The sequence below is a fragment of the Leuresthes tenuis genome, unplaced genomic scaffold (genome assembly GCF_036924035.1).
Source record: "Leuresthes tenuis unplaced genomic scaffold, fLeuTen1.0.hap1 SCAF_2, whole genome shotgun sequence".
Lineage (NCBI taxonomy): Eukaryota > Metazoa > Chordata > Actinopteri > Atheriniformes > Atherinopsidae > Leuresthes > Leuresthes tenuis.
Genome location: NW_027325356.1, coordinates 17610676 through 17624268, shown reverse-complemented (window position 1 = coordinate 17624268; position 13593 = coordinate 17610676). Strand labels below are relative to the sequence as shown.

General features: G+C 40.6%; 1 protein-coding gene across 1 annotated transcript in view; it reads right to left on the bottom strand.

Annotated features, from left to right (window-relative positions):
* The window catches only part of spon1a (spondin 1a), a 66674-nt gene extending 58950 nt beyond the window's left edge, over positions 1-7724 (bottom strand). The window contains exons 1-3 of the mRNA XM_072381241.1: positions 7247-7724; positions 6291-6397; positions 2732-2865 (exon numbers count right to left, since the gene is read on the bottom strand). Of these exons, the coding sequence (XP_072237342.1) occupies positions 2732-2865; positions 6291-6397; positions 7247-7478 (473 nt within the window). The 5' untranslated portion in view covers positions 7479-7724. The remainder of the gene's footprint in view (positions 1-2731; positions 2866-6290; positions 6398-7246) is intronic.
* Positions 7725-13593: the final 5869 nt, after the last annotated feature.

The following is a 13593-nucleotide window of genomic DNA, read 5'->3' as shown; positions in this document are numbered from 1 at the left end:
TGTATATCCACACAATGTGTCAGTGTGGTGAAAACACCCAAAATACATGCTTGCATTACTATTGAGCTATTCAGCTGCAGATAATAAAAAACAAACTTTTAGTAGTGCACAAGAATATTTTCACCAGCAACTGATATGTGGTGACTGAATAAAATAAGAAGCCTTAAAATAGATTGTGCCTTTCAAAGGCTGTGCTCTGAATTTAGGAGGTTGAATGAGCATCCTTGCCTGAACCTATCATCATGGATGAACTGTTGACAAAACCAAACCACCGAGCTCAGTCTTTCCATCTAAAAGGCAGCAACTGCTGTCAATTATACTGTAGCAACCCACTGGCAACAAGCAAGATTCTGGGTACAAACACGCTAGTCACAGGAGCTCTCAGAAACACACACACCACACGCAAGATTTTAATTTTATGACCAGATATTTCTACTTATAACCATGATATTTTACAGGCAGGTGTTTTGGCAGGCAGTGACAGAGCACTTCTGGGATATGAAATAAATTAAAAGCAAACATTTACTCTGCCTGTCGTGGTAATGAATTTGTCTCCTCTGTGCTAATCTCTAAGTAAGCATTTAGCATTTCCATGTTGGTTTTTCCTGAACATAATTGTTGACTGTACATTTTGTGCATGTGTGTTTCAGTGTATATATATATATGTGTGTGTTTGTGTTTGTGTCATGTATATATTATACATATTATACACATAACAAATGTTACAAGAGCTTTTTTTTCAATTTACCAGACCTGCTGTGGTATTTTTGCATGGCGGAGGCAGACAGAAACCTTGCCGTCATCTTAAGTGCCTTGCAGGTGGGGTGAAGAGCAAAGACAAACCTGCTGCCAGCCTGTAATTATGATTTTCACAGGCATCTCTTTCAAACTGTGAGGTTCTCACTGTCTTTGACCCATTTGACTATGTGCCAGTATTCCAGCCACATCTTTGCAAGTACCTTTTTCTGGGCTGAATGCACTGTCACACTTCCCAGCTTTTTTCTCCATCATGCACTTTACCGAACACAATGCTGTTACACCACTGGCCTTTGTGGAGAGAGCACATGGATCATACAGCATGACCTGTTGTGACAAAAGTGTGATAACACCATCCAGTATACTGAAGATTAATACAAAAAGGAGGATAAAAGGAAAGGAGGAAGGCGAGAAGAAAAAGATAGAGTGGCAGATTGGGTACAGAAAAGCACAGAGGTTATTGAGAGGGCAGGTCATAGAGAGGAGAACAAGGGGAATAAAAACCACAGAGGAAACTCATCACAGTGAAGCATTCAAATAATGTCATGCATTGCTTAAATTGGAACCTTTTCATCATCTCTTTGTATCATTAAACCTCACACCAGAAAAACAGTGTGAGTGCATAAACAGTTAAATAATGCATTAATCTGAAGCCGTTCTGAGTCCCAAACCCACAGTATCTTTCTACCTCCTGTACTCTCATTTCCCTTTCAAAATGAGCAGGATGAATAACAGGATTTCTGTCATTATCTGTCTTCCGCCTCTGTATGAAAGCAAGCCCAGAGGACTCACAACTGCAAAATTGATTGATGTCAATCAGCCATATAACCGATCAAGCCTATGATGCAGACCGAGAATGAAAATTTGATGAAACAGTCTGCATTTTAATCTCCTTCGAAAGGGGGAAAAGGACATAAAAAGATAGTTTTTTACATTTATGTACACTTGATACATGCTGGTGGCACAGCTCATAATCCCAGAGAGATGAAACATGATTAAAATTGGATCACAAACTGATCCTTGAAAAACGCAGTTTTTAGCAGAATGATTTTCTCTTGAATCCTCTGATAATTACCTCTAACATGAAAACTGTTAGCACCAAAAATGGCAGTTTTTAATCTTCAGCAAGAATATGCATGTGTTGTGTGAATATTTTGTTTTCTGTGTCCACCGGCTAAAACCAAAGTACAAAGACTGGCGGCTGAATTTACAACTTACTTGATGAAATTACAAGATAAACACAGTACAAAATGAAAGGCTGACCTCAACTGCTGCCAGAACAAGCCTTTGAGTATTCAAAACCAAAAACATTAAGTATTAAAATATATCTGTGAAGTTAGACAGACAAATAACAGTATCACTCAGTCTTACTTCACACCTCACTGTCTCGCATTATCGTTTGCAAGCCATTTTCTGTGTTTCCACAAAAAATCTGAATAAAACAGAATAACCCAAAACAGCTACCTGTATTTCAAGTCATTTTAAGTACACTTAAATTATATCTTCAGAAATCTGCCAAAATGTCAGATTTCTAGACCATACTAATGCTTTTAAGATCAATAGAACACATTTTTCTGATCCGTTAAGTGCACACCTCAACCAGAGAAGCTTTGAAAAACTCCGACATTCGGACATTCCCATCTCAGAATGACAAGTTAAAATGTCGTTCTTCAACATGGTCAGCATGGGTCAATCACAAATCAAATAACCCTGTTAGCTTTTAAAACTAAAACTGGAATTGTACATGAAGCTTGAAGCCATCAGTGGAAAAGTGCCACTTGATTAACTGATACAAGGGGACATACCTTATTATCACAGTTAGTAGTCAAAAACTACAACGAGCCAATAATCAACAATAAAACGTGTTTTTTTAATCAGGCCTCCATCGAAGGGTGTAATGCACAGTATTCATAAGTGTTTAAGCTGAGGACTTGCCTCTGCTAGACAGGCTCAGTGTCCATTGCTATATACATACTTGAGAAAAACACAGCCAGATCCACTAGGGGGCGCAGTCCAAAACACTTCGACACTGGTTCGCCTGCGAGGAGTGCTCTCAGTCACTGCAGGTGGACAGTTAGTCATAAACTGTGTCTCCTCCTCATCAATTATCTGTAAGGTGGGCACAGACAAACACACACAGAGCTTAGTGAATAACATAAAGACGAGACTTCAACAACATCCATGTGATTTTGTTCATGAGTTGTTGGATCATGTCACAATAATTTGCACTCACACTGTCAGCTTACAACATAATTAGAAACTGAAATTGAGCATAATCACACATTTTCAAGACACATCAATTCAATAAACCATGTTAGTCTACCGTTTGTGGCTATCTGCTGTTTGTAGGTACAACATTTCCGACTCAATAAGCTACTGTACTGAATATAACTAAACTGTTGCGGTGAATAAATTACTTAATAGTCATAAATAGATCGGTATGGGGTATAACTGCCAGGTGTAAAGGAGTTGCTGTCGTTCTGGGACTTGGAACTTCTTAAATATATGCTTCGTGAAATTAATTAGACTGGTAACAGGATAATTAATGGGATCGAATGGTAGATAAACCATTCGAAGTTCAGGGGGAAACTGCTTCCATCTAAAATGGACCTTCTTCATCGTGATTTATTCTAAAAATTAAAATATCTTTGTTAAATATCTTTGGTAATTTATCTTTGATAAATTAGGTTTATAAAATCTGTTATCTGTTGGTTTGCTTACTTTTTGTTGTTGTCGTTGATTTTGATTCTTGGGGAGCCAAGGTGTTTCAAAACAATGGCAGAAACTCGATGGGAGAAACTCTGCCTCGTCATGATAACACTAAAACAAGAAATCTTCAAACTTGGAAACTTGGTCTCTCTCTACTCAGCTGCACCCCTGAGATACTAAGCATGTCACAAATTTTAACGGCACAGAAAATGAGTTGAGTTGGCTGCATGAGGGAGTGTCGCTAGTGAGCTAATATTCACTGCCCAGAGACCAAGGATCTGTTTGATAGGAAGTGACATCAAGGCAGTAAAGAAGGGGAACTTTCTCACTCCATAAAGCTGTCAGCAGAGAATTTCCTTTGTCATGCCATGTTATGAATGAGTTCCCTTTAAAAGTATGTGAGTGTGTGTGTGTGTGTGTGTGTGTGTGTGTTAGTCAGTCAAAGACCGAGAATGAGAAGCGGAGCCTGGGAGCTGTGTGTGTGTGTGTGTGTGTGTGCGTGTGTGTGTGTGTGCATTTAGTTTATGTGTATGCAGCCTATCTTGGTCTGATAGATTATACCCCCACCTCTCCATGTTCCCATGGTTTCTAACAGGCATCCTGAGCTGGCCTGACTGGGTTACTACACATGTTAAAACCAGTGAAGTCTCATGGGAATCCATTGAACACTGCAAAAAGAAGCAACCAGTTTGTTGCTAAACGACTTGTGACCCTTTTCTTCCTTTCCAGCATTTTCAAATCTTCTACCCTTGACTGATAATGTCTGTTGGGACAACAGTAAAACATGTGGCACATTATTAGATAACTTGATTAAAAACAAAGTGTATGTCAGAGTGAGTGCTTAGCCCTGCAAAAGCTGCTGGTCAGACCCAAGCAGTAACAAAAGGCGCAGTTTCTACAGAAGTGTCAAAAACACCTTTGCTTCCTAAAAGCCAGATCATTCTGATTGTATTATTCCTCATACAGCCACATAACCAGGGGCCCCTCTTGTCTTATTACCTCACCCTGCTGAGAAGTAATGTCTAACATCACCAATATTCTGTGCTGGTTTACACTCTTGCCAAAAAAACAGACATACACACATAGTATCGCAGCTGACCTCCGCAGAGAGCTCAGTGAAAGTGCTTTTCATCAAGCCGGGAGCTGTCCTGAGATGGCTGAGATGGGGCACACCAGCAGATTTCAAATGAGCCATATGTTAAATAAAACCTGACATCTTCTGTTGGAGCTTCTTTTCTCTTTCTTTAGTATTTACGCCTGAAGCCCGGCCCATCTTGAGCTCTTTCAAAATGGCAGATATGTACGTGTGTTTATTGACATAAAAGACATAAAATTTTTCTTTTATGCCAACATCTAAAAGGCTACGGTCACACATCTGTCTTTTTCATCTATCATTCTCTATGCACTCCACATCCCTGTTTGGAGCAATGTGACTGAATGCGATATAAACTATGAAGTTCTTCCCCTCTAAACTGCTGATGTTGAGCAACACAAACTGCCACACGGCTGAGGAGCACACTGAAGGTTGGCAACCATAACAACAGCATGACATCAAGTGCAGAGACAGATAAAACATGACAAATATTTGCCAGTGTCAACAGTGGGTAATGAGATGTGAGGTGTTCATGGGACAAAAATGAAATTCTCCTCTACTTCTTGTGCTGACATATTCAAGGCTATGGTTCACAGAGAGTGTCACAGCATGGTACTGACCGTGATCAGAGCAGCCTGAAGACTGCTACACAGATTTCCCCATGAATTGTTCTGCAGGCTCTTTTTATAGGGGTAGCAAGTTAAAACTACAGATCCACAAGACTCAAAATATGAGCCCCACACATGCTGTCAGACACATTTAACAACTGCTCTATTACAGCTGACATTTTTCGTAATTCTGATAATGTTTTGGGATTTGCACAGTATACACTAATACAATATTTGGTAAACCAGCTTTAACTAAGTTTAGAACATAAGTACACTAAGAATTTCTGTACCATTAAAGGGAATCTTAAAGGGAAATGCTCAAGTTTATACACAACCTTTTAACCTCAGCTTGATTCTACTTGTACAGAGCACTTTGAAGGGGGTTTCTCTTTCCTCAAGTATTTCTTAATACATACTATACATGCAGCTTCTTCTTCTCTATAACATATATTCACAAACAAGTGATCACATCAGGGGCAATGTGGGGTTCAGGGTCTTGCTCAAGGACACTTCAATGCCTAAAGAGGCTGGGGATCCAACTTTTGCCTTCTGATTGTTGGACAACCATTTATCTACCGTTAATGAACCACTGGCTCCACTTTGGCGGCATTGGCTCTGCCGGGAATTTTTAGAAACAGCAGCCTTAACTTGGATGAAATAAACTTTCAATGGCACAATACAACACCACAAAAGGCACCTCTGCAAAAGCCAGTAAAAGGTATTATGATCTTTGAAAGGCGCCACTGCAACAAGATAATCAATGTTATTCACTTGACCTGTCAGTGGTTTTAATTTTGTCTATACGACTCTAAATGAACTGGAAATAAAACGTACTGAATCGACCGTCCTATTACAAGTTTATTACCCTCTCTCATAATTCTCACACACATAAAACCAGTCTTCTCTCTAAAACACACCACATTCATAAAGCAACGTACTCGAAAAGAACGGCTTCATGGAGATGAGCCAAAATGGGGGTTGCAGCTTCTCATATGCTGTATTGAGCTGATTAGAGCAGGTGAGCTAACAATAATCCCAGTTTGGTGTGCACAAGAACAGCATTTTTTTTTTTCAGATTGTTTATCTAACTACATCAAAAGCCATATCTATTGCCACTACCTTACCTGGAAATTTCCAACATAGTCCTCATCATTGTTTCCTTCTGCACCCTCCCTCAGGGCAATGAGGGTGAACCCTCTGAAGTAGGAGGGAGTGGATGCAGTCAGAGTCACTGGAAGGCAGCAAAACAAGAGTGACAGCGGGTATCAATTTACAGAGAAAAAGGTAAACAGCAATTCTCATTCTGAACACAAGTGCTTTAGTTAACAACCAGCCTTTAGTAGTAAGATAAAAATAAGACATTTTAATAGTTTGCCATTCTTAGCCTGGCAGTATGTTTGCAGGAGGTTTAAGACTGAAATATTGTGGAGTTCAAAACTAGGTGAAAAGGAGTGTTGATTTACTTTGGGGTAAAATTAGTTTTACAAGAAAACATAATCAGCCTCTCCAGATATGAGTTTTAAGACTTCAATTAGGAACTAATTTACAGTAGAGGTGGTAACGCCATTCATCTTACATCGAGGCAAATTGGTTCTCTTTAGATCACAGGTAAGAATTTAGAGTTAAAGCCTTATAAAAACAATAGTGCAGCATTTATTCTGGACAGAAGGGGATGGCTCTTTCACAGAACAGATGGCACCGTCCATGCAGGGCACCCTAATAACTTAGGCTGTCACAAAAACAATGAGATCAGGGACTGGATTTCAAGATTTTGGTTGCTTTTTTTTCCACGATGAAAGATAAAGCCAAAGCCTCACGAGTTCACAAAGGGATTTAGCTTTTTTTTAGTTTATCATTTGGTCATCAAGAACTACTTCAAGGAATTTACTTTCTCGTGGATGTTCAAATGAGATTGGAGCTAGCCTGAGGTGATCTGTCTGTTTTTGTGTTCAGGATCATCATGTATTCCTTTCAGAGTGCATTGTGTAGGATCTCATTTCAAGTTTCCTGACTATGTTTGCTGCCAAGGCGCACAAAGTGCCAGACAACGTTGTCGTCTATCTCGCGGACAAACACCAACCTCTGTATGTGCTCCCTGGTTGATAGCTCTCGGGGTCTCCCTCAACGCGGAGGCGAAACTCGTAGTTGTTTTCCTTCCGATTGCTCTGAGCCCGTAAAACCCGACTACAATAGCCGTCTGCCTTTCCGACTCTCTCGGAGGGCTCCTCGGTGAATGCAAACATATTGCACGCCGCGGAGGAGATGAAGCAGAATAGGAGCACAGCGCGTGGACCTAGTCCGGTTGCTGTCATATTGTCAATTTCCGACTGCCAAGTTGATGCGCAAAGAAGGAAAAAATGTTGTCAGAGGGGAAAGGAGCGCTTATCTCAGCTCCTGTTTCACTCCGAGATGAAAACCCAACTTGCCAGCTGCTGAAGTACACTTCTGTGCTGCTTGCAGGGCAGATCCATCCTGGTGTGAATGAGAGAGACGAGTAGGAGGAGGAGGAGGAGGAGGAGGAGGAGGACAAACTAGGATGTGCTGTGCGCTCGCTCTACAATAACGGCACGCTGCATGCGACTGAACAGGGTAGCAGGCGTCCGGAGAACTGGCCAAGCGAGGAATAAATGTTGTGTGGCTGCCTCGGGGGTCACAGCTATGTGCAAACCGACAAGGTGATTAATACCAAACAACAGGAGAACTAACGCAGCCACAGCTACCTCTGAATGCGCTGACGAGGCAACACGTTTGACTTAGATTGAACTCTCGCTGCGGTCTGTGTATAATCTCTCAAATCTCTAAAGGAGAAACAAACACACGGACACACACACAAAAAAAAAAACAAGGTGACTAATTAAACAAGCGTTTATTTTCTCTTTTGGTGTCTAAAAGTTAATAACGAAAATAGGAGCAAATTACACAAAAACAGCATATATTAAGAAATGCTTTCACATCCAGGATTAACGCCTATAAAACAAATCATAGACCATATTAGTATAATATAATAAAATAATATAATAAAAGGCAAGTTGCCATTATCATTAAAGTATGACCTGATAACTGCCTATTTACTAGGGTAACAACAACCGATAACAGTGACCCATTTTCGCTGTGTTGCACTGACCTTGCTCTAAAACTGACAATACGTTAACAAAATACATTTGAAAACAATGAAAGGTGATTAAGTTGGTGATGATTTAACAGTCTAAAATGTCCTACAGATTTTTCTACAAACAGTTGTATAAACTGTGCTCTTTCAAAGATAGTGTGTTGAAGGGATGAAATGTTAAAAGAAAATATTTAGTATTTTCATAACACGTGGTTCATTGGCTTTACAAGTAAATTAAAAAAAAACATCTAGTCAACAGATTTTTGGACGAAATTATGTTTTCAATATTGTAAGTTAACAGCTAATGGTGTTAATTTACAAATAACGATAGATAATTGTAATCCATTTGCATTATTATTATTATGTTTTATTTTTTGATAAACCATGAATGTGGTGATTTGCTGGATTGCTCATGATCCCTGTCGCCACATAGATCAGTAAATTAAAATTGTCAGTTTGTTTTAAAGGAACATTGGGGCTGATTAGCAGAAATGACCTGCTGAACAAACTTGATTCTTGGGGGACTTGCCCACCACCACCCTGGCTTCATGCCAACGAGTGAGGAAGAATAATATTTCGCAAAAGGTCAGTAATATTAATGGTGACATTAAATTGAAAATGTAGTCATTAGATTCCTCCATCTGTAACTGTATTTTTTGTTTTTCTGTTTGTTAGGCTCTCTTTAGAGGTTACCTTTATATCTCTTGAGATGACACTGACAGCAGAATCCAGCGTTTTAGTCCAATAAAATATCAACAAATGTTTGATGGGATTGCGTGACATTTTGGGCAGACACCCATGTCCCCCAAGGATGAAGCAGTGACTTTTGTGATCTCTTGACCTTTACTCCAATGTGACCAGCAGGTTGACATTTCTGCTTTTAGCTGAACATGCTTGATGACTATTTAAAACATTACCATGAAATCTGCAATCGACACCCATAGTGTGCCATCAATGTAATCAATTACTTTTCTCCAGGTTGTCAATATTTGGATAGTAAAATTTGCAGAGGGGTAAAATTTGTTGAACCTGTGAGATGGATTGTTAAGAAATTTCATGCACACATCTTTTGTCATGAACATTGATGACCTTTGAAAGCTCAAGCCTCCTCATGAGACTATGCTGCACTCTGTTAGTCATTGTTATCATGAAATCAAACCAATGTAAGACAGTAAACATAAAGCATGGCACCCCATGCAACTTCCCCATGCCAAACAGCACCCTCATTAAAATATGTTTATGCATTTGGCAGATATTTTTATCCAAAGCGACTTACAAAAGGATATATAACAATGCTGCTAACATCAAAGCTAACAATAAGCTACGTAGAAGGGAAACCACAAGTTAGGCTTTTTCAGAGGTAATAGGGGTGACAGTGTAGAAATAGAGTGCAGGCATAGAGGGAAGTACAGAGAGAGATTGTGCAGTTGAAGGGGTAGGGAAGTACAGGGTAAGAGCTAGGGTAGGAGATGCTCTCTGAAGAGTTGGGTCTTTAAGAGTTTTTTGAAGATAGATATGGACGCCGCTGCTCTGGCAGTGCTCGGTAGGTCATTCTTCTATCATGGAACGACACATGAAAAGAGTCTGGGTTGTCTTGAGCGTGGCGTAGGTACTGCTACACAACAATTCTTTGATGACCGGAGTGACCAAGTCATGACATAAGCCTTTGCAAGAACATTCATCAGGTGGGAATGACAGATAGAACTGGGTATTGTCAGCATAGCAGTGGAATGAGAAGCCATGTGATCGGATAATCTGGCCCAGTGAGGTGGTGTATATCGCAGAGAGAATAGGTCTCAGTACTGATCTTTGAGGGCCCTTGTGGCAAGGTGGTGCACTGCAGAAGTGTGACCAAGCCCAGATATGTTGAAAGACCGACCAGTGAGGTACAATTCAAACCAGGAGTGTGCTCTCCATGATGTGATCCTGTGATGTCCATGCAAGAGTGTATGGACAAAAGGATACTGTGGTTGACAGTGTCAAATGCAGCCAATAAGTCGAGCAGGATGAGTACTGAGGACTTAGCTGTCGCTCTGGCTTCTTTTAAGGCTTCTGTTACGGTCAACCGAGCCGTTTCAGTGGAGAGGCCACTTTTAAACCCAGATTGGTTTTGGTCAAGGAGGTTGTTTTGTGAAAGGTAATCTGTGACCTTCCAGAAGACCGCCCTTTCAAAGATCTTAGAAAGACACGGGAGGAGAGAGACTGGCCGATAGGTCCCCACTTGAGTCAGAGGGAGGGAAGGTTTCTTGAGCAGTGGTGTAACCCGAGCTTGCTTTAATTTGGTAGGAAATGTACTCGATGTAAGTGCAGCATTAATCACATGTGTGACTGCTGCAGTTACTGTAGGAGCTATGGATTGGAATAGATTATTTAGGAACAGGGTCCAACGGGCATGTAGTAGGACGGCTACATGTGAGAAGTTTAGACACACTGCTCTCCGTGAAAGAGGTAAATGAAGTAAATGATGCAGTAGGACTTTTACATGCTGAGTTAGTGGCACCCTTGATTAGCGAAGGTTCGGATGTAGGCAGTTCGATGAACTGTTTGCTTATAGCTGCCACTTTCTTAGTAAAAAAGGAGGTAAAGGTGACTGCTGTCAGGTTGGTAGCAGGGGGCGGAAGTGGAGGGTTAAGTAGAGTTTTGAAGGTAGAAAATAGTTTCCGGTTGTGTCAGTAGTACTCTGAATCTTGTCATTGTAGAAAGCCTTTTCTGCATCAGTGACACTGGCTGAGAATGATGATACTAGTGCCTGGAATTTTATTAGATCTGCTGGATCTTTTGATTTGTGCCATTTCCTTTCTGCAGCTCTGAGGTTGGTGCGCAGCGACAGGAAGGTGTCATTGAGCCAAGGGTGGAACTGGGAAGATTGAGCGGATTTAGTGGATAGAGGACACAGACTATCCAGACAAGAGCTCAGTGTAGAGCAGAGGGACTCCGTGGCATCATTAACCTAAAGGGGGGATAATGTGCTGGAGGTCAAAAGAGCAGAGACAACAAGGGATGAGAAGTGGGTGGGCGACAGGTTGTGGCGAAGGGAAACCATAGGGGTGGAAGCAGTGGATCTTTATCACACTGAAGTGAATAAAATAGTGGTCAGAAAAGTGCAGAGGTGTGACAGAGAGTCTCTGTGGCACAGTTTTTTGTGAAAGTGAGATCTATCTCTTAGCCAGTGAGTGAGTTGGAGGACTGCGGACCACTTGTATTTGAAACAAGTGCATTAATGTCAGAAAATCTAATGAGTTAGGACTGTCAAGGTGGATATTCATATCACCAAGGACCATTATGGGACAGTCATGCTTAGGGATGGAAGAGAGCAAGGTGTCTAGTTCATCTAGAGTTGTCCTGGTGGGCGATGTACAACAACCATGTAGATTTTGACGAGTGCAGTTACCAAGATGGCAATGGCAATTTAGCTATGGGTAGCAGTTGGTTGTATTTCTATTTGTTGTAAATTAGCAGGACCGTTCCACCACCTCGTCCAGATGATCGAGAGGTGTGGGAGAATGTGTGGTTGGTCAAAAGTCCAGCCGGGGTGGCATTGTTTCCGGGCTTAATCCAGGTCTCAGTGAAAGCCAGGATATCAAGTGACAGGTGGTTGGCATATGCAGTAATGAAGTCTGCTTTGTTCACTGCCAATTGGCAATTCCACAGCCCCACAGACAAGGGAGAGTCACAGAGTGAAGAGTGTTTTAGAGAGCGGAGGTTATTAAGATTGCGGTGCCGTTTGGTTGTGTGAAACGTTCTACCCGAGCCGTAGACAACAGGAATGGAATTGAGGCCCATTTTAAAACTGGTGGTGAGGCCGGAGCGACATGGATATGGCAAGTAGGACAGGTTTACCTTAATCAGTGGCAAATGGAAGAGTGTTCACTGTTTTGTAACACATAGCTAAAGCTGAAATGTGATATGTACTGTAAGTGCCAATCATTTACCATATACTAAGACCAAGAAAAACCACTTTTAAAAGACAGAGTTTTGAAAGTTATAGTAAATGTAGACAGAAACCCGATGTCTTCTCAGCATCAGCTGTTTGAACACAAAGTTAAAAAGAATATCTGCTTTAATTTGTGGTGCTTAGAAATATTAAATGACTGGCTTTGATTGTCTCTTGGCTAAGTTCTTTTTTTTATCATCCTGCTGTGTCTGTTGGTCCTCTTATTAACATGTGAATACATGCTTAACCTCTCACCTTTAGACTTTTTAAATTCGAATTACTAATCCAAATGTCAGTAGAGTTCAACTACTACTCATGATCAAGTCCAAGTGTTCTCCATCACAGAGAGTGTCTTTTGCATCCAGGTACAGTGTAAATAATGACTCAGTTATGAGCTTTTTTAATTTAATGGATATCTAATTCTGGCATTTATGATTATTTGAGTTGCTAATTTCATCTACATGTTGTTTAGCTGTGATTAATTTACTAAAAGCCTCCTAAATAAACACCCATCTGTAAACCATGGCAGTTGTTTGAACATAATCATTTGAAAAAAAGCCCATTAGAAAGTAATGATTTTAAATTAATTCAGTGTTCTTTATTTTATTTTATTTTATTTTTTGACACTTTGTGCCTCGTTATCATGCTTATTTACAAATTATGAGCTCCTGATTGCTTACTGCCTCCATCTTCCCAGCCCTTTTTTTTGCTTTTTCCTCTCACATGCCTTTTTTTCCTCCATCTAAAGTTTATCAGCATTGGCAGTTGGCAAATTTCAGTCAGCTGAATAAAAACATGCTTTGTTACACAACAGTAACACAACACCGAGTGATAAACTGCGAGGAGTCGATGTAATCTCTCGGTTTCTCTACTCCTTTATCTTGCTTAGAAGGTATGACTATATTTTATCCTTTGTGACATTTTCTTGCAACACCCCCAGAGTTTATTTTAGTCCTCGGAGAGGTCAGCAGGCATATAATGGGAATACAACACCTTCTGATGGGCGCTGACAAATGGAGAGTGGCTATGCTCTGTGCATCTACCGCTGGGTTGAAAGATGGATGATAGGGGAGGAGAGGAACAGAGTCTGGACAGCAGAACACTACACCAGCAGGTGTCATGAAAGCATTTTGTCTCACTGTCCCACTGAGATGAATCTCTTCACTGCCCTCAGTGTCCAGTGTTACCCCCTGCCTTTTACATACGATAATGTACATGAGAACAACATCTGCAGATTGGTTCATATTTGCTGCATCTCTGTACTCTACACTACATCTCAGCTTTGTTTTTACTCTGACATATTCTGAGTAAACTTCAGTGAACCAATAAAAAAAAGAGACTGCTAAATATTGATTTCTATATTGTCCATGCTTCTTTTTGTATT